General features: G+C 54.6%; 1 protein-coding gene across 3 annotated transcripts in view; it reads left to right on the top strand.

Moving 5' to 3' along the window:
• Positions 1-24,478, top strand: part of SDK2 (sidekick cell adhesion molecule 2) — a 264,553-nt gene that overhangs the window by 116,697 nt on the left and 123,378 nt on the right. For 2 of the 3 annotated variants that reach the window (XM_043454318.1, XM_043454377.1), the window contains exon 2: positions 7,770-7,929. The exons of the other annotated variant lie outside the window; for it this stretch is intronic. In XM_043454318.1, coding sequence (XP_043310253.1) covers positions 7,770-7,929 — 160 coding nt within the window. The remainder of the gene's footprint in view (positions 1-7,769; positions 7,930-24,478) is intronic. 3 annotated transcript variants of the gene reach the window in all.

Below are 24,478 nucleotides of genomic sequence, written 5' to 3'. Positions count from 1 at the left end.
CGGAGAAGGGACCAGTTAGGAGGCCACGGAGGTCAATCCAGGACCATGGAGGTCAATCCAGGACGAAGGTCAATCCAGGACCACGGAGGTCAATCTAGCCTAGTGCTGAGGCTAGGGGGTGGTGAGGCAAGAAGTTGCAGGAATCCCAGCCTCCACCCCATCCCCAAGCTTTCCAGAGAAGAGATGGCTGAGTTGCTGCTCAAAGGGAGAGGCTGTGGGGTCCTTCAGAGCTGGGGAGGGTGTGATCCAGGCTTGGTGCCCCATGAAGCAGGCTCTAGAGGGCACACAGGCATCTTTTGGCCAGTTAGCAGCATTAGTTGGGGGTGGAGGTCTTCACCCTGGCTGGCACTCCCAGCTGGCGGGAGTCTGGCTCCAGGCGAGGTGGCCTTCCCAGGGCTGAGCTGGCTGGGAGGTCAGATCCCAGGAGACATGGGGTAGGCTTGGAGAAATATGGCATTATTGTGCTAGGGGCTGAAGGGAGGAGGGAGGTTAAAGTTGCAATAGCATCTGTGTGGGACCATTTCGCCTGGAGCTTGCAGTGGAAGAATGACGGTGGGGCTGTTTAGTGGGAATTTGGAGGCACAGGCGGCCAGGGGCCCTGCAGCTGTTCTGCGGAACCAGACAGAAGCCCAGGACCGAGGCCGCTTGCTCGCCTCTGTCAGTGGCTCTTCCTTGAGACGCTTAGGCTCTGGTGATCAGGGACGCCCCTGCCCCGAGCCGCTCCACACCCCTGAGTCCCATGCACACAGAAGACCTGTCCTCTCCTGCATGGCCAGCAGAGCTGCCCGTGACCGCACACCCTGTCCACTCACAAACGTGTCTGCATCTGTGTGCTTACATCTGATTGTAAATGAATGAAAAGGGAAAGTCGCTCAGTCATGTCCGACTCTTTGCGAACCCATGGACTGTACAGTCCGTAGAATTCTCCAGGCCAGAATACTGGAGCGGGTAGCCCTTCCCTTCTCCAGGGGATCTTCCCAACCCAGGGATCGAACCCAGGTCTCCCGCATTGCAGGCGGATTCTTTACCAGCTGATTATAAATAAATAATCCATACCTACAGGGCACAGTGGGACTTCCCTGGTAGCTCCGCGGTAAAGAACCTGCCTGCTGGGAGAGAGAGACTCGGGGATGTGAGGGCGATCAGGTTGCGACATCCGTCACCCCGCTGATCACCAGGGTGACTCAGCTGACCTGGCTGGCCAGGCCTGTGTCCCCTTCCCCCCTCACCGCCCCACGTGCGTCCCTCCCGAAGCTGCACACTCGGTCAAAGAGGACAGCCAGCCCCGACAGAGGAGGACCCGTCTTTGGTCAAGGTATACGGGTAGCTGCACTCCTCTGCCAGGATCTCCAAGAATGCTCTCAAGAAAGAGACTCAGGTTCGATCCCTGGGTCAGGAAGATCCTGGAGAAGGAAATGACAACCCACTCCAGTATTCTTGCCTGGGAAATCCCATGGACAGAGGAGCCTGGCGGGCCACAGTCCTGGGGTCGCAAAGAGTCAGACACGACTCAGCGACTGAACAGCAGCAGCAATAAAACGCTTTCTAAAAGTTATGAAAAGACAGAGAATAAAAAAGTGTGGGCCCCTCCCTCCCAGCCCCAGTCCCCCAGTTCTCCTCCCTAAAGCGTCACTGAGCCCAGTTTCTTGTGTGACCCTCTAGAAAAGCCTGTGCCTGTACAAGCACATCTATTTTTATCCTTGAAGAAAAAAGTGTGCCCAAGTGATGGCTGATTACACACCCCATTCTACACCTTGCTCTTTTCACTTAACAGGAGGTCTCAGGATTTGTTCCAGAGCCTTTCAGTGCAGAGAATTCTACTGTTTGGAGGTGCAGTCATTTCTTTAACCAGCGCCCTCTTGACAGACATTCAGGTCATTTCCAAGCTTTTGCTGATACAAAACGTAGTGTTGCCTTGCAATGCTATCACTTTATCCATGCACAAGTGTGTGTGGGTGTGGGTGTGTGTGTGTGTGTGTGTGTGAAGGAGAAATCCCTTAAAGAGTTGGGGGATGGAGGGGTGCATTTTTAGTTTTGATGGAATTGCCAAGCTGTGTGCGTGAGGCCTGGATCTCCGCAGGCTGGCCAGCCCCAGGGTTTTATCGCGTTTTCAAATCTTGGCCAAAGTGATAGGAAAAAAAAGTATCTTATTGAGTTTGCCTTGCCTTTCTCTTATCACAAAGTTCAGCATCTTTGTCTGTGTTTGCAAGTTATTTGTAATTCTCCTCTGTGAACGGTTCATATCCTCTGCCCATTTTTCTGTTGGTTTGTTCATCTTTTTCTTATTGATTTATGAGAATATTTTTTATATCAGGAAAATGAGCTCTTTGTTCATGATAGAAGTTGCAAATATTTTCCCCTAGTTTGTCATTTGTTGCTTTTTGTTTATGGGTATCTTTTTTTTCCATGCAAGATTTTTATATAGTTGAAGGTATCAACCTGTTTTTATGACTTTCTGGAGTTTGTGTAGCACTTAGAAAGTACTTGATAAATTCTTTGCTTTGCTGAGACTGTATTTTTAAGCCCCTGTGATTTTTTCTAGTTCTTTTAGAATTTCATTTTTCTTGTTTAAAACGTTGATCCATCTAGCATTTATTTTGCGGTAAGGTGTGGGGAATAGATTCAGCTTGATTTTTCCCCTCAAGTGGCATCCTGGTTGCTCAAAGGCATTTGTTGAATAATTGATCTATTCCCCACTGACCTGAAATTCTACTTTAATCCTCTCTTAAATATCTCATACATACTGGGGTCTATTTCTAGACTCTCTGGTTCATTGCTTCATCGGTCCATTTGAAAAAGAACACACAGCTTTAATGATTGCAGCTTTATGATATAGTTTGATATGTGTGCTAATCTCTTCTGCTTGCCATTCTTTTTCAGAATTTTCTTGTCTATTCTTTTGTGGTTTTCTTTTTCTCTTGTGGTATTCTATTTATTTTGTGAATTTTTGAGTCACTTTGTCTAGCTTAAGAAATCATCTACGTGTATGTTTTCAAAGTGAGGAAAAGTTGACGAGAATGACATCTGTGGAACGTTGATTCTATCAACCCTTCTCCATTCTCCGTTATCCCTTCCCCACTGAGAATGTGGCTAGCAGGGCTGTCATGTGCAGTAGTCCAAGTTGTGTACTGCACAATCCCAGAACTAAGGTTGAGAGGCTATTGGCCCCTGCCAAGAGTGTATGGGTTCTTCCTCCCAGGGGATCTGCCCCCCTGCCTATATGATCAAGAGTAGTAATAACTGCCTCTCCTATAGCACACACCAGTCACTTTCCTTTCCTAAGCACTTTATGTTTTTTAATTAAAGCCTCACAACAAACATATCCCCAGTTTACAGCTAAGGACACTGAAGTGCAGAAAGTCAAAGTCACTTGCTTAAGGTCAATGATCTGTGTTACCCACCTGTGCAGTCATGATGCAGAAATCTGTTCCTGCATATAAGCACGCGCGCACACACACACACACACACACACACACACCACACACACTCAGACACACAGATACACATGCAATCAGAGAGTCATCCAGACACACACATGAACACACAGACACATACATGTGGATACATACATACGTACTTACATATGTACAGAGATGCACACAGATGCACGCTCAAAGACATACAGACACACACACACACACACAGGCTGTTCCCACCAGCATCCTTCTCCCATCAGCCTTTCCTGCTACAGCTCACACGCACCCAGCCCCCCTGCTTTGGGGCAGGGCCGGCCCATCTAGGAACTCACTACCTAGGCTGGCGGGACTCACTATCACGCCTGCTCTCAGTTCTGCATGGGCCTCCCTCCCAAATCCCTGTATCCCAACAGGAGTCCCGACGTGAGGGGCCTTTCATCTTCGGAAGGGAGGTGTGGCCGCATCTCAGGGTCTTGGGGCAGGGAGCCTTGGCCTCAGCCAGGCGCCTTGTTAGGATTGCTTGGAATGAGGCAAGCTGCTCTGATCTGGGTACCCAGCAGGTTCTCAGGAAAGGCTAACGCCCCACCTCCTCTCTTCCCTCAAGTCATTATCTCCGGCAGCCTCTGGAATCAGCCCATCCAAGCAGAAGCCGTTTGGCTCCAGACTGGCGCCCCAGGAGAGCCTGGAATGAATTGGCGACTGCAGACGTGGCGGGCACATGACCCGCGAACTGGGTGGCGGAGGCCCGGGTGTGGGTGCCGGGCACGTGTGCCCGTGTGCGTGTGCAAACACACCTGCCGCCCACACCCACACCCCACTCCTCTGGCTCTGAGTCAGCCCACCTCCAAGGGATTTGATCTTTGGGGGCTGGGAGCGTTATTGTTTTAAAACAAACGAGGGTTGACAGGAGCTAACAGAGGGTTTTTAAGAACGCGATTCAAAGGGCTCTTGAAAGCTGCTGGAGAATATGAATGCGCCTTTGAAGTGCGAATGTGCCCATTTGTTAAATAGAGGAGCCGGCTGCCTCCGAGGGTGGGGAATCGTTTTTCTTGGCAAATGAGTGCCTTCCTGCCTCTCGCTGGAGAGATGCGGGAGGATCCCAGAAACGGGGGACCGGGTTGGGGGGGTCAGCCATCCCCTCAGGACACACTCTGGGAGAGGCGCCACTTCAGCCGTCTTTAAGGCAGTGTGCCTACGTGACGGAGTGATGGGCAGACGTGCGAGTGAGCAGCGTCAGCTCCGAGACGGGAACATGCGCGTCCCGCGGGGAGATGCCGAGGGGCAGAGTGGTCCACCTGCTCCCGGGCCCCGGTCGGTCCACCCCCCGCCTGCCCTCCCGTGGCCCCCACGGCGAGGGTCTGTAGCGGGACTGGGGGTCCGGGAAGACTCTCACAGTCTCTAGTGAAGATGGAGAGACCTTGGGGTTGGGGTGGGAATCTCTGCGGCCAGCTGGTGGGCCTGGGCCCCAAGCCGACAGACGGCTTGTCCTGAGTTGTCGGTCTGTGCAGAAGCTCAGAGTGAGGCTTTGTCACAAATGCGGAACCTTATCTGAAACCCAAGGATGCCCAACCCTGGTTAAATCTGAGGATGAGAGGATAGAGCGGGGATCCAGGCCTCCACGCCCCACTGATACTCCAAAGATTTCACCTGGGATGCAGGAGGGGGCCCTGCTCCCCCCAGCCCCTGCGCATCGCCCCCCCTCCCCAGCCTGCCAGGCCGCAGCTGGGTTCACTCCCTTCCACCCTTGAGTCACTGCCTCCCCGACCCCAGACAACTGCCCCTTTCTCTGGCTTGTCCCATATCGGAGGCCTGGAGAATCGTGTCTTATGTTTTTCACTGTCTGGGCTCCTAGTAGATCGTTAACTCTCAGACCAAGGTCTGTCTAGGGTGTCAGCCAGCGCCGAGGGTGATGGAACCCCGTTCCCTGGCAGGGACACCGATTCTCTGATGTCGGAAAAGAAATGAACATTTGCAGAACATTTACTCTGGGCCAGGCACAGACCTAGCATTTTCACAATTGTTATCTCATTTAACAGTGGGCTTCCCTGGCGGCTCAGGTGGCAAAGAATCTGCCTGCAATGCAATGCTCAATCCCTGGGTTGGGAAGATCCCCTGGAGGAGGGCATGGCAACCCACTCCAGTATTCTTGCCTGGAGAATCCCACGGACAGAGGAGCCTGGTGGGCTACAGTCCATGGGGTCGCAAGGAGTGGGACACAACTGAGTGACTATATAATTTAACTCTTAAGATATCACTGTGGCTGTTTCTTCCTGTGCTCCTGATGGAGAAACTGAGACTCAGAGAGATGAATACGTGTCCACACCCAGGCAACTGAGCACAGACCCACAAGGCTTGGAGGGCCGATTCCCAGGGCCTGATTTGCCAGCAGCTTTCTGGCTTTGAATACCGCCCACCCCTCGGACAGGGTGATGGGAGGAAAGTGCTTGGATTTGGGTCTGGCAAGCTCAGACAGTAAAGCGTCTGCCTACAATGCGAGAGACCAGGGTTCAATCCCTGGGTCGGGAAGATCTCCTGGAGAAGGGAGTGGCTACCCACTCCAGTACTCTTGCCTGGAAAATCGCACAAACGGAGGAGACTGGTGGGCTACAGTCCACGGGGTCGCAAAGGGTCGGACACGAATGAGCGACTTCTCTTTCACTCTTCACTTTCAGGCCTGGACCTGACTCTCCCTGTTGCAGCTCAGGGCTGCGGGGTCCCCGGGCTGTACCCCTGAGAGCGAAGGGAGCGCTGTTCTGAGGAGCAAGTGATCTGAGCCCCCGCACAGAGCATGCTCCCTGGATGAGCTGGTGAACAGTGCTTCCTGGAGCTTGCTTCCTCCGTCTATCAGACGCAAAGGCACTGAGTCTGCGTGTGGGTGCCTTAAACCCATCTTCCTCTTCATCCACGTTTCACCTTCATTGTCAAGTGCAGGGTTAAGTGCTCAGCCTGCAGGGCTGGCTGCTTGCCTTCCAGCTGTGTGACCCGGGGCGGGCTTCTAACCCCTCTCTGAAAGGTGGATTTTCATCCTACCTGCTTGTGGGCTTGCTCGTAGATCCGGTGAGTGAAGTCGCTCGGTCGTGTCCGACTCTTTGCGACCCCATGAACTGTAGCCCACCACACCCCTCCGTCCATGGCGACCCGGAACCTGGTAGTACTTCAGTCTCTGTGTTGTTTCCAGGGCGGGCCCCTCCCCGAAACACAGGTCTGCTCAACGATGGGCGTGGAGGCCCTCTCCCCCTTGCTGCGTCTCCCAGTTCGTTTGTCAAACCCCTCTCCGATTTCACTTCTGCCCCTCTTCCGACTGGCCGGCAGACAGAAAGCCTCTATCTCCACCCGAAGCTTTTGGTCTCAGTGGTCCCCTGAAGTCTGGGGCCCCGCGTGCATTGTCTGTGTCTAGGGGAGCTGGGGGAGGGGTGGAGCTCATGCTTGGCTGGACTGAGTCGGGTCAAAGGGTTAGAGAAGAGCAGAGCAAGGACTGTACCCCACGCCAGCAGCCCAGACAGTGGCATTTCTTCTGGCCCCACAGCCAACCTGGTGTGTGAGTGAAGAGGTCAAGGCAGGCTGGCCCAGAACCTCGGGTGGAAGACCAACCAGCCTGGTGGTGGAGGGGGGCCCCCGAGAGGGACCCCGCCCTTGGCACCTGGAAGGGTCTCCTGCAGCCTTGGGAAGCAGGACTCCGGCCACCCCCATCACATGCCACTCCTGCCAACCCAGGTGTCCTACCCCTGTTTCCCTTGAGATTTTTTTTTTAATTAATTTGTATTGGAGCACAGGTGATTTACATTGTTGTGTTGGCTTCTGCTTCACAGCAAAGTGGATCAGTTATACGTGTACACGCATCCACTCTTCTCGCTCGAGATTCTGTTCCCATGCAAGTCATTACAGAGGGCTGAGCAAGAGGTCCTTATAAGTAGTGTGTGTGTCAGCTCCTGTCTCCCGCTTTATCCATGCCCCCTTGCCCCCCTTTCCCACGTGGCATTTATTCTCCCTTTGGCTAAAGTGCAGAAGTGCTCCCCCCACCCTTCCTTCTTCTCTGGAAGGAGAAACCAGAAGCAAAGGGTGTCGGATGGATGGGGATCCCGCGGGGGGAGAGACCGAAAGTCCCGGAGCGCCAGGGCGGCAGCCAAGGTGCGGGCCCAGGGCCTTCTGGGAGGAGGCCGGCGGGGAGAGGCCGCTCTGCATACAAGCCCCGAAGTCTCTCTGACCTGAGTTCCAGCCCTTCCCGGGCACAGGACCTTCGCCCGTGACCCGCTGCGCCTGCCCCGTCTGCCTCCCCGAGGCCGGGCTCCAGGTGAGCGACAGCAGGCAGGACAGAAGTGGTAACGGGCGCCTCGGTGTCTCTGTTCCCCACAGATGACGTGGCCCCCTACTTCAAGACGGAGCCGGTGCGGACGCAGGTGCACCTGGAGGGGAACCGCCTGGTGCTCACGTGCATGGCCGAGGGCAGCTGGCCGCTGGAGTTCAAGTGGCTGCACAACGACCGAGAGCTGACCAAGTTCTCCCTGGAGTACAGGCAAGCACGCCGCCCCTTCCCTCCCTCTGGGCCGCCGGGGTCCTGCCGTGTCCTGGAGGGTCACCTGAATGGGCTGGGCTGGCAGCTCGGGGCAGCTCTGGTCCAGGGCTACAGGGAGGCTGGGATGGCGGCAGTTGCAGGGGGTTGGGTGGGGCGGGGGGGGGGGAGGGTCAAGGCAGCCTTGCCCTGGGGTGAGAAGACCCTGCGGGTGCCAGCAAAGAATGACTAGAGGGTGGGCTGGGGGAGCCACCCCGATAGGGTGGTCCGGGCAGCCTTGGACAGGGCAGAGGTGATGATTAGGGCAGAGGAGCTCAATGCCAGCGTGAGCTGTGACCAGATCCCTCCCTCCTGAGAAAATGCTGCTGTCTCAGGGGAGCTGTTGGAGGGGCCTGGGTCCAACAGAGGGCCGTGGCATGTGGCTTCCCGGGATCCACAAGTGATGGATAGATTCTGTTTGGGAGGGAAATTCAGGGGGAACACGAAAGTGGGACCCCCTGGGCATTTGGACTTATCTGCGCTTCCTGTTATGCCCCCGCACGGTGCTCTGGGAGAGAGAGAGAGAGAGCCGTGGGTCTCAGCGAGGGCAGGTGAAAGAGTGTGTGCGAGGCAGCTGCCCCTGAAGCCGGCCAGCCTCCAGCCTCTCTCCTGGCTCTCCCCGCATCCTGTTTTATTGGCCCCCGACCCTGTGCCTGGTAATTAATCCCTAGGCCTGATGTGCATAAAAGGTTTTGTTGGGGAAACAAGATTGTCTTGCCCTGGGGATGTTGATACAGATCAGGGACAGGAATGCAAATGAGAGGAGGGGGATTTAACTGCTTGAGGTTCTGTCCTTCCCAGGAAACCATCCGTTTCTTCATGAAGCCAGGAAGCCAGAGTTTGGGGTGACCCTGGTGCCCAGGTTCCCTCTACCCCAACACTGGTCTGGATGGGCTTGGTGGTGATGCCGAAAACTCAGCCTCTGTACACAGGTGCCGGTTTGAATCTCAGAGATGAGTTCTGAGTGAAGTAGAAAAGAATAGCTTTATTGCTTTGCCAGGCAAATGGGGACACAGCAGGCTCGTGCCCTCAAAAATGTGTGTCCCAACCCAGGAGGATTTGGGGAGTTCTATAGCAGTGGTTCAAGGGTGGGGTTACTGATCAGATTAGGGTGTGCACTCCTTTAATCTGGCTTTAGGTGGTCTCCTGATGAATTTCTGTGGTTCTTGAGGTTATCAAACTGTGACCTTCTCTCTGAAATGAAGAATGCCTCATCAAATACTTCATTGTCCATTTATTGGGGCTTTTCCTTTTGTAAGTGGGCTTTCCAGGTAGCTCAGTGGTAAAGAACCTACCTGCAATGCAGGAGACCCGTGTTTGATCCCTGGGTTGGGAAGATCCCCTGGAGAAGGGAATAGCAACCCACTCCAGTGTTCTTGCCTAGACTTTGTGTGTTTGTCATTCAGTCGCGTCTGGCTCTTTGCGACCCCGTGGACTGCAGCCCACCAGGCTCCTCTGTCCATGGAATTCTCCAGGCAAGAATACTGGAGTGGGTTTCCATTCCCTTGGGGATCTTCCTGACGCAGGGATCAAACCCAGGGCCTCCTGCATTGCAGGCAGGTTCTTTACCATCTGAGCGACAAGGGAGGCCAACACTGCCACTTTAGTTCTATAAGGAGTTCAAAGACACTGTTCTGTGCCTCCCTTGAGGTGGAACCAGGACCCTGCCCCAAGTCTGCTGTTGCTTCTTGGCCACTCCTCCCTTGTCTCTGCATCCCCTCCCTTCCCTGATTAGCAACTCTGGACCTCAGGGAAGGTCATGGAGGCAGAAGGCTGTTTCCTGCATAGAAGAAACAGTCACATAAGAAGATTTTGGTGCCTAGGAGCTCCACGAGCTCCTGCTGGGTTTCAGTGGGACTGGCCACTTTGGCAAACGAGAGAACAGGTGGGGCCAGGGCGGGAGGACCACCCTCCTATCTGTGGATGGTGAGAGACCTGGACCTGGATGAAGGAGGCCCTCCAGGGCTGGCCACTCTGGGCTTTGGTTCTCCAGGGAGCCATGAGGAGACCAGAGGGGCCTCCCTGAGCGGCCCCTGTGATGGTTTTCAGTCGGGGTCCCAGAACCATTCCTAAAAGCTCTGTGGCACCCTGGGCAGTTTTAACAGTTTCCATGAAGAGCCCCTGGAGCCTCATGGATGGTGGACATGCTTGAGTGGGCACCCCCAGAGCATGCTGATGGCATACCACACTCTCAGTGGTGTCCTTGCCCTGGATTTCTGCTGGCAGGGAGCTGCAGGCAGGACCAAGGAGGAGGAGGGTTGATTCCTTATCGGGTTCACACCTGTTCTTATGGTGCCTGAAACTGCGAGGATGCAGGGGTGGGTGTTACACAGAGCACATGCTGGCTCTTCAGGTTCAGATTGACCCAACGATGGAATGAGCTTTCTTTGGACCCCGTCAGCCCCCTAATCCTGGAAGCATCCAGATCGTTGTCAGGGTACAGGTGTTGTTGATGATGGTAATGATGATAATAATCATTGGCAACCAAAAAAGAATTTATTTCATGGCTGATGTTATAATAGGCTCTCTGGGAGCATCTCCTTTAATCCTGTCAGCAATCCTATGGGTAAGTTCCGTTGTTTCTCCCCCATTCTACAGATGAGCAAACTGAGGCTTAGATTAAACAGTCCACGCAAGGTCAAGTTACTGAGTTGGGCTTCAGATGTAAGTCAGATGACCAAAGGGCTTGAATTCTTTACCACCACCCACACTGCCTCTTATTGAAGAAAGATTGTTGCCATCGCCTCCTCCATGTATATATATCCTAAGCATCTTTCTGCTAACCATACCCTGCAAGTTCTCGAGAACAAAGATGCATTTCAGAGGTTGGCCGGATGGAAGTTATTCAGGGGGACATGGTTGAACTTCCATTCGGCGAGCTCAGTCTCTTGCCTTCTCACCCCCAGGAAGGCTTTTTATGCCCAGGACAGCCTTCTTTTCTGCCTTTGTCCAAACTGTCCTGTCCCCTCCGCTCGGAATATTGTCCCTTTCAGAACCTTCTTTCTGTTTCCTGCAGGGTCCCAGCTCTTTGGGAAAGCCTTTCCGGATAGAACACCCGTGTGCTCTCAGTAAATCTCTCTCTCACACACACACACACACACACACGTTCATTTCTGCCTCTCTCTGCCCTTTCTTTCTGTCCCTAATACATCTCCTTATACTTTGCCTTCTAATTAATTACATAAGGCCATGAAAGTAAACCACAGAATGAAGGAAGAGCTTCAGGTGACTTGGCAGTTCCAGGAGTCTCAGGACTTACTAATAGAACCAAGAACTAGATACTGTCAGGGCCTCAGGGATCTGCGCTGCTCAGCTGTGCCCGCCTCTGGACTCAGACTTTATTCTCACGCAGTGAGAGACGTTGAGAAGTCCAAGAATCATAGGCTTCGAGCCACGTGATCTCAGAGTAGAAAGGAACTTCCCTGTAGAAAGAGGTTCATGTAGAAAGACCCAGGGAAGGATTCCGATTGGTCCAGCCTGGATCTGCCCCGACCAATCCCTGTGGGGCAGCAGCATGGAGAGCTGTGATTGGCCGGGTCATGTCACATGTCTGCTCCCGGCCATAGGCCCTTTTGCAGCAGCTCCACCCACTAGAGCCCAGTGATGGAAGTGAAAATGGGAACTCTTAGCAGAAGAAAGGAAAAGGGTGTTGGGGCAGACAGAACCTCCCCACCCATCATTTCACCGCCCCTGTCCCCAGGGAGGGCCTGGCTCACAGCAGGTGCTTTTTCCTTCCTTCCTTCTTTTCTTTTTAATTTTGCAAATTTCCAAATCTTGGAAAAACTATGATGGTACCAAAAACACTTGTATACCTTTTTCCATTCACTAATATTTTGTATCATTTGCACTCTCTCTTGCTCTTTCTGTGTACGCATGTATGCATTCATTAATTATTTAAGAATTAGTTGGGGCTTCCCTGGTGGCTCAGACGGTAAAGCGTTTGCCTACAGTGCGGGAGACCCGGGTTCGATCCCTGGGTCGGGAAGATCCCCTGGAGAAGGAAATGGCAACCCACTCCAGTATTCTTGCCTGGAAATTCCTGTGGACTGAGGATCCTGGTAGGCTGCAGTCCATGGGGTCGCAAAGAGTTGGACACGACTGAGCGACTTCACTTGACTTCACTCCCTGGCAGTCTAGTGTCTAAGGCTCTGTGGTCCCAATGCAGGGGGCCCCGTTCAGTCCCTGGTCAGGGAACTAGATCCCACATGCACAACTAAGACCCGGCCCAGCCAAATAAATGAAAATAAATAATTTTTTAAAAAAGAAATTAGTTGCCGATATTATGTCAGTTCACCCCTAAGTAAAATTTCCTAAGAAGAAGGTGTTTTCCTACAGAACTACCACACAATTTTCACACTCAGGAAATTGCACGTTGATATTAATACCATATTACTATCTAACACACAGTCCATATTCAAATTTCTACATGTATCCCAATTATACCTTTGTGGACATTTTTATTATTGTTATTTAATACAGGATTTTTTAATCAAGGACCACACATTGGGTTTAGTTGTCATGACTCGTTAGACTCTAGAGCTATTCCTCATTTTTCTTTCCTTTCACAGAATTGACATTTTTGAGAGTTCAGCCAGTTTTGCAAAATGTCCTCCAGTGTGGATTTGTCCAGTTATATTCTCATAATTATGTTCATCTTTTTGGCAGGAATATTCTGTAGATGTACATCCTTTTCAACACTTCACACTTACATGTACCTGATGTCAGTTTGTCCCATTATCAGTCACGGTAGGTTTTTTCAACTGGTCAAGATGACATTCACAGATTTCTCCCCTGTCAGGGTATCGAAGTAATTTCTCCCTTTTGGATGATAACTTGAGACTGTGTGAATATTCTCCCCAGGAATCTCCCAGCCAGCAGTTTAACATCCACTGATGAGTCTCATCTGAATCAATTATTACCAAGATGGTTGTGATTAACGCCTTTTCCATCATCTCTTGTATTAGTTGGCATTATCTCATGAAAGAGATCTTTCCTTTCTCACCCCCTTTAAAATAGTGTAACACGTATATGGATAATTTTTCCTCTGTGTTTTAATCCATTCCCATCATTATTCGTTTGGACATTCATAGTAACCCAGAGTTGGCCAGTGGAGCTTCTTCATCCCGGCTCTTGAGTCCTTTTGACCTGTCCCCATTGGATTCCTAGCACTTTCTTGCTTTTTGGCTCAACTGAAGGTTCTGGTTTCCCCTTAGGAATAAATGCATACTAAAAACCCCCTCATATAAGAGATCAGTCAGCTTCTCATCACGATTCTCTGACCACTGCTTTCTGCTGAGGTCTTCCTGTCTCTTGCAAACCCTAGGTTTTGAGTTGGGTGATAATATCCAATTTTCAGGCAGAAAGATGGCTGAGTTTACTCAGCAAGTTGAGAGAAAATAAAACTGGGAGTGACGTTGTAAATTTAACCATTTCCCATTCCGTGTTCAAAGGAAGGAGTTAGCATGCACATCCAGTCTCCAAGGATCTTTATTCTCAGTGGGATCTTCACCAGATTAAGCCAGGGATGTGTGGAGTGTGTGTGTGACAGAGAGAGAGAGAGACATCCACACAGAGGAAAGCCTCGGCCTCTCTCAGTGCCAGGGACTCTGCAAGGCTTGTGTGTCTGAATCCATCCTTGGGGGCGGAATGGAAATGACCTGGACTTTGGGGTTAGGCCCACCTGAATACATTCATGCTTCTCCCACTGACTGGCTCTGTGACTTTGGGCAGGAATACTTAGCCACCTGAGTTTGTTTTCTCGCTTTGGAACTGGGCACAGTCATGCCTACTTTAGAGGGTTATAGTGGGCACTCAGTGAGAGTCTATGGGGCAGATGCAGTCAAGGTGCAACAGACATGAAATAAATGGTAGCTGTTAGCTTACACTGGGTGTCGTCTTAATAGAATAAGGAGACAAATAGCAAACCCACCAGAAATCTCATGTGCAGGTGAGGATGTCTCCAAGGGAAATGGCAACCCACTCCAGTGCTCTTGCCTGGAAAATCCTATGGACGGAAGAGCCTGGCGGGCTACAGTCCATGGGGTCGCAAAAGAGTCGGATGTGACTTAACAACTAAACAACCACCACAAAGGGGTCATGGTGCTCTGCATACATGTGATTCCTTAGGTCTCATCCATGCGTTTAATGGTCACTGCTGCTGCTGCTGCTAAGCCGCTTCAGTCGTGTCCGACTCTGTGCGACCCCATAGACGGCAGCCCACCAGGCTCCCCCGTCGCTGGGATTCTCCAGGCAAGAACACCGGAGTGGGTTGCCATTTCCTTCTCCAATGCCTGAAAATGAAAAATGAAAGTGAAGTCGCTCAGTCGTGTCCGACTCTTAGCGAGCCCGTGGACTATAGCCCACCAGGCTCCTCCGTCCATGGGATTTTCCAGGCAAGAGTACCGGAATGGAGTGCCATGGCCTTCTCCGGTTTATGAGCATGCAAAGCATAGATGTGTTTGTGTGACGTCCTGGCTCTGCGAGACGGTAACTCACATAAAGGTCAGGCCCTCTGCGTCGCCCTGGAGCCTGCTGCGCCCGTTTGCTCTTGCATATCTCGCACCCTTCCCTCCCGTAAGGCATTGGGGGGCATCTCTCCAGGTTGAATCAGGTCAGGCTCCGTTGGTGTCCATGTCACCAGCCAGGGCTGTGTGGATGGAGCCTCTCCCACCAGCTCAAGAAACGGCAGGTGAGGCAGTGGCCACAGGGAGGGTGGAGGGTAGACCTTAACCTCCCGTCCTTGTGACCACATCCTGGCAGAGCCGTCAACAGCGTTATTTTGTCCCGCCCAGCAGTGCCTCCTCCCGTAACTATTCTCACACCTAAATAGGCAGGACTTTCCTGACGGTCCAGCGGTTACGAATCTTCCTGCCAATGCAGGGGACACCAGTTCAGTCCCCGGTCTGGGACGGTCCCAGATACTGTGGGGAGGTGAAGCCCGTGCACTGCAACCTAGCCCGAGCACCCTAGAGCCCATCCTCCCAACAAGAGAAGCCGCAGTGAGCCTCCAGCCTGCGCTCCGCACCCAGAGAGCAGCCTCCGCTCAGCGCAGCTAGAGAAGCCTACACACAGCCGTGAAGACCCAAGGCAGCCAAAAAAATAAAGTAAAAATACAATTTTTAAGTCACATAGGAAAAACAAATCAACGAGGCAGACCACACACACACACACACACACACAGATTCCCACGCGTAGTCAGGCACACGAATCCAAAGAAGAACTACTGTTTAAGAACTTAATATACATCATTTCACAGCAACACTGGGAGGTGTTCTTACCCTCCTTCTGCGGAAGCTCGCAGAAGTTCCGGAACGTGGCTGGGCTCATCCAGGGAGCAAACGGCCGATCCAGGAGGTCTGTCACCTGAGCGTCTTGTCCTTTCTGCGCCGATGCACACGGGTCCCTGACGGGGCTCCTTCAGCCCCAATCATCACTGTGTGCTGTTCTTCTGGCCCCAGGAGCAAGAAGCTGGGGGCCCCTCAGGCCCTCTGGGGTGCAAGGCTGAAGGCGTGAGACCAGTTGAGGCTGGGCCCTGCTGGGTGTGGGTGCTGGGGGGAGGCTCAGCCAGATGCCAGGCCTGGCTGGGTCCTCAGCCCCGCCGCCAGCCCGACATCCTTCGTGGTGGTGGGGGGCGGGGAGCCGCCCGGCTTGGGGGTGGGGAGAAGGCAGAGACCCCCGTGGTGACGGCCCTGCTGTAGTCACAGCAGGGGACTCCTGCAGAGCAGCCGCAGCTTTTGAAACCTTTCAGAGGAGAGGATGAAAGGGAGCCCCCAGGGCCAGCTGCGATGGCCCCGTCCCCTCCACCAGCCTCCCCGTAGACGTGAGGGCAGGCGGCAGAGGCCAGGGAGGCAGAGGCTGGCGGGCTTCCCAGAGGGCACACGCCACGCGGGGGCCAGGAACCCAGCCAGGCTCTTCCCGGCAGCAGTTCTGGGAGGCCAGTGCCGTTATTATTATCTCTGCCCTGAAGCTAGGAATCACCGTTCAGAAAGGCCCAGCGACTTGCCCACGGTCACTCAGCCAGACCTGGAGAGCCGTCTTTCACCCAGATCTCTGGGACCCTGAGCCTGTGTCCCCCCCGACCGCCACTTCAAGCTCTCTCACCCTGCCTGCCCTCCCCCAGGGGAGGGTACTACCAGCGCACAACCCCAGCTGGCCTAAATCACCACGGAGGAACCGGTCATTGCTCACACGTGGGGCATAGCGTGGACCCAGCCCTGCTCTAAGTGCTTCACACACATTAACTCTTTTTTAAATTGTTTTTTTTTATTTGGCTGCACCAAGTCTTAGTTGCGGCACTCAGGATCGACAGTCTTCATTGCAGCAGGTGGAATCTTCTAGCCGCAGCGTGCATGCGTGCTAAGAAGCCTCAGTCATGTCCAACTCTTTGCAACCCAGTGGACCATAGCCTGCCAGGCTCCTCTGTCCACGGGATTCTCTAGGAAAGAATAGTGCAGTGGGTTGCCGTGTCCTCCTCCAGGGGATCTTCGCATCCCAGAGATGGAACTCACGTCTCTGAGGTTTTCTGCACTGACTGACGAGTTCACCAGTGCCACTAGGGGCGCCCGATGCAGCCTGTTGGGATCTTTCAGTTGAGGCATGTGACCTCGTAGTTATGAATGTGGGTTCTAGTTCCCCCACCAGGGATCAAACCTGGGCCGCCTACCTTGGGAGCGCAGAATCTTCGCCTCTGGACCACCAGGCACACTCCTAACGCTTGATAACGAACACTCCAGATGGCCGTCCACCTCCTGCTTTGTCCCGCACTGGCCATGCCCACCTCGGTTCCCGTTTTCAGTCCTTGTACGTCTCCAGCTCCTAAGGGACGCCGTCTCCACACGCGAGGGACGCGTCTTCCTGGTTCAGCTCCCCACCCAAGGCTCAAAGTCACAGGACTAAAGTGAGCCAGGTCTCCTCCCTCCAAGCCTGATGAAGGAACATCAGGAGATGCTCATTGGTTCACCGGGTGGAGAATTAGAACCTTCTTTCTGCCAGGCGCAGAGCTCAGCAAAGAGGATCAGCCCAAAGGCAATGCCAGCCCCCTGCCAACCCCGCCTCCCACTCCCGTCCTGCTGATCCTTGGAAATGTTGATTCCAACCTAGGGGCCAGTGGGCGCTCGGTGCCTGGACTGAGGGGTGGCAGCCGGTCGCCCGCCTCTCTCCCCACCTTACCCTTTCTGCCCTGGCCTCAACCCCGCCCTCCTGGGAAGTCTGAACCCCTCTTCCTCAACAAAACCAGACCCTGCCTGTGTCTTAGCAGCCTCTGTGGAGATTTACTCCAGTTCGACCGTGAGTTTGGACATCTTGTCTGAACATTGAAGGCTGCTGGTGAGGAAGCTGAAGTGCAGGAATTAGTTATGATGGGCATAAATTGAATTTTAATAGAGATGTACGTGGCATGGAGCCAGTGTACTCAGGCAGAGGGAAGGTAGTAATTAAAAGTTAACGAGTTTAGAAATGTCGGAATCCTCCAGGAGGGGTGGGGGAGGCTGGCCAGGAGGAGGACGAGACCCCCCCAGCCAAGCGTGCTCTCTGGCCCCTGATCCCTGGCCCCCAGGCCCCTCTTCCCGCCCCTGAGGGCCCTGATAGGGAGGGAGGCTGCCGGGAGGTACCCAGCTCATCCCACCTGTGCATCTGGGGGGGGGCCCTAGCAACGGGGTGGGAGCAGAGTGTGAGGGACCCTCCGTGGATGGCAGTAAGGAGAGTAGGGTTTCTCGACCTGGCCGTTCTTAATGTTTGGGGCAGGGGTCATTCTTTGTTGTGAGGGGCTGCCCTGTGTGTTATAGGGTTTGGACCCGCTTCGTGCTGGGAGTCGCCTCCCCTAAATGTGACAACCAAGAACTTCTCCAGATCTGGCCAGAGGTACCCTGGTGGGGGCTACCTCCCTGCCCGCCTTTGAGAACCAGTGAGGCAGAGCTAGGCACCGCTGCACCCAGACTCTCCCGCTGGGCCTGGCATGGGAGGGGGAGGGCGGAGATGGCTGGCCTCACCTCTGGACCCTCTTGCGGGCCTCTCCCGCCCCCAGCTGTCTGTACGTCCGGTGGCACAGAGTTGCTTTCATCAACGCCGCGTTTGGTCCTCGGAGTGGGATGAGCAGGCAGGTGTGACATCCATTGCCCAGACCCAGGCAGAGCCTCTGAGACTCTGAGAGCCTGGCCAGAGCTCATCCGCCCTGTGACCGGGAGGTGCCGTCTCCACAAGCATCAGTACTGTCTGTACCCTGGTCTCCGCCGGGCAGTCGCTTTTTAAAGCTGTGGTGGAGGTTGAGGCCATAGGTGGGAGGGGTCTCAGTTATCCATAGCAGCCCTGACCTGGTCCCCACAGGGGCCCCAGAACGCCTCCTGATACCGTCCTGAGGTCCAAAAGCCTGGTCCATCCTGCACCCTGGGGTGGAGTCCTCCCCAAGCTTGAGGGCAGGGCCTTCCCGGACCCCAGGGGACTGGCCACGGCCTCAGGCTCGGGGTCTGCTGGTGAGTGACAGGAGAAGCCGGGAAAAGGGCAGGCAGGAGGCAGAGAGACCCCGCAGGGCCAGGGCCAGGGGTGGGCAGCGAGGGGCACAGCTGGCTCCCCGGCCTCAGGGTGCCGTTGCAATAATTATGCCAATTAAGACGAGTAAGTTCAAAATGTGAGGGGAAAGGCGGGGGGTGGGGGTGGGGGCGGGGTGGGGGGAAGAAGCGAGAGTCTCTGAAACACTGGCTGTCTCGGTTTCCATAGCAACCAGTTTCCTCACTCTCTCACTAATGGGTCCTGGCTTGGAGAGGGGGGTGGGCCCCCCACTGCCAAGGAAGCAGGGATGGATGGTAGATGTTGCCTTGCTGGACTCGAGCTCGGGGCGGAGGGGGCCCAGGGACGTGCGCCCGGGTCCTGAGGAGAGCCACAGCCGCTGGATGGCTCCCTGGCCACGGGGCCAAGCCTGCCGCCTTAGCCCTGGGCCACCGTGACCTGAGAGGCAGGCGACTTGCTCTGGAGATGTCAGGGTTAGAATTGACGCCCAGCCCCCCGAGTCTCCATGCAGCTCTGCTCGGCTTTCACCGGGGTTCATGTATGGGAGAAGGCGGACTCCCCGATCCAGTTAGAGTGGGGGGTTTTCCTTCGTCAGGTTGAGCATCTCAGGATATAGGGAAGACAGCTTGTGCTGGGGGTGAGGGTCGTGGCCAGGCCCCGGGTCACAGGCTCCGCCCACTCCTTTCTCTCCCCTTGGATACCCACTGAGTCCTCGCGTGTCCCGTGGTTCAGCGTGTAGCTCCGAGGCTCCCAGCCCTGAGAGCCCTTGGGGGCGGGCAGGGAGACCACCTCCCTGAAGCCGTGGTTCCCCCGAGGGGGCAGGCGGGGAGGGGCCGCTCCGGTGTCCTCACCCCACTGACACTTGTGTGGCTGGTGCAGCTCTGGGGGGTCCATCCACGGACCACGCGTGGGCACCCAGTGTGACCCGACACCCAGGAGCATACGTGAGCCCTGGCTGCGTTTAATTCTCACTGGGGGTCGGAGGAGGATGTTATCAGGCTTCCCATTTTACAGATGGAGAAACTGAGACCCTGGAGTAAAGAGGCGCATCTAGGGTCTCGCTGCAAATCAGGGGCGGAGCAAAGGACGTGGACCCACCGGCGGCCCCCCAGCCCAGCACAGTCTAGAACACACGGGTGTGCACACAGGAGCCACACCCTCCCTACAGGCCCGCTCCTCTCCTACTTTCCGATCCGGGCAGCCCTGGGGGCAGGTGACCACGTCCACCCAGACTCTCCAGAGTGCAGACCGATCGCACAGAGGAAGCATCCGCTGCTTTATGAAAGGCTCCCGGGAAAAGCTCCTCTCCGTCGAACCAAGGCTGTTTATTTCTACCACTAGGAAACTTAACATGCAAATTAGGGCGGGTTTGATCATCCATCACCTGAAATTGACGTATTTGGATTTGGCCCGAATCCCTGGTAACCAGTGCAGGAGACGGGCATCGGGCAGCGGTCACGTGGTGCCCGAGGTCCTCGGGGAGGGATGGGAAGGGAGTTCCCAGCAGAGGCACATATGTTTTTCACCAGGGCTGTTTCAATGCATGGAAATGAGATGTTCATTCCTCCTCCCCACACAGCTGGGCTGGAGACCCCAGGCTGCCTCCTTCTTGACTCCCCCCTCCCCAAATCTTCCCCGGGGCACCCCCTCCCACCTTGGCTCTCAGCCAGGACACAGAAACTAATTAGATCTTGCCTCAGTTCTGTGCTCAGGCAGGCAAATGGGCTAGACAGATGCCTGGGGAGTTGGTAATGACCCCTGCTTCCTAGGGCCTGCCTTGGTGCCTGACTCCCCCTCTCCCCACCCGTACCCCTCAGAGACCCCTCAGACCTGTCATGGGATTTCTCAGTGCGGGAAGATTCAGGTGGCCCCTCCCCTGGGTCTTCATCCCCGCAAAAGGAGTCACTGCTGCAACCCACTTTCTGCTTTCTGACTGAGGCGGTGCCGGGGAATTTTGTGATTTTGAACTTCCCATCCTGGCCAAGGAAGAGACCGGCTCCCAGCTGGCTGCCCAAGTGTGCTGGGACTTCCCTGGTGGTCCGCTGGTGAAGAATCTGCCTTGCGATTCAGGAGACGTGGGTTCCATCCCTGGCTGGGGAACTAAGATCCCACATGTCCCAGAGCTACGGAACCCATGCACTCTGGAGCCCCTGCCCCACAACTGGAGAGTTGTGTGCCTCACCCAAGACCCTGCATGCTGCAACGAAGACCCAACGCAGCCGAATGAATAAAGAAATATATTTTTTTAAAGCCTACCTCCTGGGGGTGGGATTGGAGGAGGGGTGGGGCTTAAAGCAGGGTTTACAGCTCCAACCAGCAGCCCCTGGGGGCTGGAAAATGCCGGAGAGTTCCCCAGCTCAACGTGAGCAGGTGGGAGCTTCCTGCCTGCAGAACATGAAGTAGTAACCAAGAAAGACAGCCTCCCCAAAAGAGATCGGGCGCAGGCCCTGGAGGTCAGGCCCCAGTTGGCCTCATCCAGAAGCTCAGCCGCTGCAGCTGCTCCTTGACTTTCGACCTCCAGGGAACAGAGAGAGGGCCCCGCCTTCAGGTGCACTCCCGGCCGGGCCACGGCCACAGCTCCTGGTCAGCTGCCTCCGAACCTTAGCGGTGGCTTGCTGTTTCTGGGCTGGTCACTCCTGCGTGCTCCCGTGACGCTGCGTTTAGCGGGCGGTCAGCGGGGCTGGCGGGTCACGGCGGGGACAGCTGGGCTGCTGCTCTCTCTCCCTGTGGGTGACCAGCCTCTGTGCCATGGTGGTCTGGGGCAGTGGTCCGGGAGGGCGAGCGTGGAAGCTGCAAGGCTCTTGAACCCTGGCTTTGGAATGTTCCACCAGGTTCCGCGGGTGAAGTCCTGAGGCCAGGCCGGATTTAGGGAGCAGGGGCGGGGGGTAGCTGCCACATCCCGCCTGGAGTGGCTGCAAAGCTTTCAAGCGGCTGCCCATCCAAAGAGGAGGAGTAGAGGGTGGAGGTGAGTCCTGCTGGACCCAGGCGAGAATGATCAGGGCTGGTGGGATGCTTTCTGGGGCCTGCTGCCCAGGGTCTGAGCAGATGTTGGGAAGGGCAGAGAGGTGGGGGCTCGGCTCTGGGCCCTGGGGCTCAGGGCAGCCGCCGTCCTAGCTCCGACGCTGGATGTCATGGCAGCTGAAGCTCAGACGCTGCTCCTGGGGCTGGCAAGCGGGACAGGAGCGTTGTGCCAGGTGTCAGGGGACTTTTAGAGGGGCTGGGGGCAGAGCTCCGTTCTCCCAGGACACAGTGAGTGAGTAACAGTAACATAATTCATCCCAGGGGTGGCTAACTCAGCATGTGCTTGCCACATGCCTCATGCCAGGCCCTGTCCTACTAAGCACGATGGGTATTATGTCATGTCATCCTCACGCCGTGCCTTCAGGTAGGGACCGTGGTGTCGTGGTGAAGAGCACGGAATCTAAGGCCTCCTGGCTGTGTGACCTTGGGCAAGTTGCTCAACCTCTCTGTGCCTTGGTTTCCTCATCTTTTTCACCTCCCGAATTTGGATAAAATGAATTCTGATCCCGTAGGATAGTTAAAGGGGAGTAAATGCATTATTCTGTATGTAAAGTGCTTAGAACTGCCTGGCTTGCTTATGATAATTATTATTATTACCCTTGTTTTATAGCAGAGGAAATGGAGGCACAGAGCGATTTGGCAACCTGCCCAAGGACAATCAGCAAGTAATTACACACAGACAGTCCAAAACCCTGCTTCTTCACCTGTGCCCACCACCCCCGAGAGCTTTTGCCCCCCAAGCCCAGCTCTGGATACTAGTAGTCGTTGGAGCCTGTTTTCTGACTTCAGTGGCAGTGTGGCCAAGACTCTCCCAAAAGGAGATATAACCCAGAGAGCCGGGAGCTCGGGGAGGGCTCGGGGAGTGGACACCTGCCCCGCTTGGATGCTTGAGCCTTGGGACTCAGAGAAGAGAGACACAGGGCCGTCTGAAGCCTCACCCAGGGAGACAGGAAGAGCATCCGTCCTGACCCTGAGCCTGGTCTGGGCGGGAAGGGAGCGGGCAGCTCACCAGGCACCCCCACCCTGCCCAAGCTGCCAACCGCAAGCACGGCGGGACGTCCAGGGACACCTCTGCCCAGCGCCCCCCTCCTGACCTGGCCCAGCAAGCTGGAGGCACCCCAGGAAGACAGTGGTTCATCCTCCAGCCTCATCACCATTCATTAATCCCCCAAAAATCTGTCCTGGGGAAATCAGGAGCCTGGTGGAGACCTGGGAGCAGGACACAGCCATGCCGGAAGCGCGGGCTGGTCGGGCAGAGCATCCCCCACACTCTGCGCCCACGGGAGGCTCCCGCTTCCAATGATCAAACCTTTCTACCATGCACATTGGCCCCGCCCTCCTTAGTGTTAATTACCCATCATCCCTTGTGCCAATTAAAGGGGCCACGACAAAGTCACTTCTGCTCTAAGAGGAGCAAGTCTTTGTTTCGTCTCTCCCCTGAGATCCTGAGATGTCCAGGGGATGGCCGTGGCAGAAGGAATAAAGGGACTGGTCATGGGGCTGGGGAACAGGGCCTTGTTAATATGGCAGCAGGAGCAACATTTCATCTAAGCGTAAGGAGCTGGGGGGACCCCAACACCGGGAAGACTATGGTTCTGCTGTTACTGCGGGCGTCGTTATCACTGCTGACTCCCAGAGCCTCACACAGTGCCCGGAACTTTGTGGGCTCTCCAGTCTGGGTCAAACGATCAGTGGCGATGGCAAACTCATAAAGACGCATTTCTCCAGTGCTTACCGAATGTCAGACACCGAGGTTAGAGTTTTGCAGCCCGTTCTGCTAACATGAGATAGAAACAATGGCAGAAGTCACCACGCTGCAAAATCGTGCAGTTAAAAACCACAGGGCTCGTGGGGGAACTGGGGAGAGGGAGCCACACTCAAAACTTCATTGTTCTTGTTTATTCGCTAAGTTGTGTCCGACTCTTTTGTGACCCCATGGACTGTAGCTCACCAGGCTGGGATTTCCCAGGCAAGAATACTGGAGTGGGTTGCCATTTTCTTCTCCAGGGGACGTTCCCGACCCAGGGATCGAACCCTTGTCTCTTGCTTGGCACGTGGATTCTTTACCCCTGAGACACCTGGGAAGCCCACCCAGAACTTCATTAGGGACACATGGGAAAAAAAGAGGAATGTGATGAGGGTGATTACTCACATCCCTGAACATTCACTGGGTAAGAAATGCACAAAGGCCACAATAAATGTGGTACTTGGCCTTCGAAAGGGCCTGAAATCCACTCGTGGAACTGGGCGTCGGTGGGTTGCAGCTGTTGAGTTATCATGAAGGGTGCAAGGAGGGTTGTCTGCAATGGAAAGAGGATTGTACGACCAGATGTGGGCGGGTGAGCTCACCCGTGAGCTGAGACCCCCAAGGTGTGCATGCCACAGGAACTGTGCAGGCAGGTTTGTGGATTTACCGAGTGTTTCTTGCAGACAAAACACAAACAACAAATGCAAAGCTCAAGTTCTGTTCCGATCGTCCCCTAATGTATCTATGGCATCGCAACAAATGCGTGGTTTCAAAACAAGCCGGAGAACGGAACTGCCTTCACTCATATTTTCTTTTATTTTTTTTAACATTTCTTTCTTTCTGTGCCTGCACTGGGTCTTAGCTGTGGCACTCAGGATCTTTGATCTTCACTGCGGCATGCAGGATCTAGTTCTCTGACCAGGGATCGAACCTGGGCCCCCTGCACTGGGGGCATGGAGTCTTAGCCACTGGACCACCAGGGAAGTCCTGCTCACATTTTTTATAAAGCAGCTGCCCTTATGTTGCCAGTTATACGGGTGGAGTGCCCCTGGCTTAAGAAGGTTCAGCCTCTTATCTAAGGTCCCTTGCTTAACAAGTGATGCAGTTAGGATTATAGTGAAAATCTGAGGCCAAAGCGGGATTCATCCAGTCTATCATTTTCGGGACTGCCGTCAGACTCATTATCAGACTCTGATTAGAGTCGGAGTCATCTCACAGATGAGGAAACAGAACTAATGAGCCCAC

The sequence above is a fragment of the Cervus canadensis genome, chromosome 1 (assembly GCF_019320065.1).
Source record: "Cervus canadensis isolate Bull #8, Minnesota chromosome 1, ASM1932006v1, whole genome shotgun sequence".
NCBI classification, from domain to species: Eukaryota; Metazoa; Chordata; class Mammalia; order Artiodactyla; family Cervidae; genus Cervus; species Cervus canadensis.
This window is presented reverse-complemented; position numbering and strand designations above follow the sequence as displayed.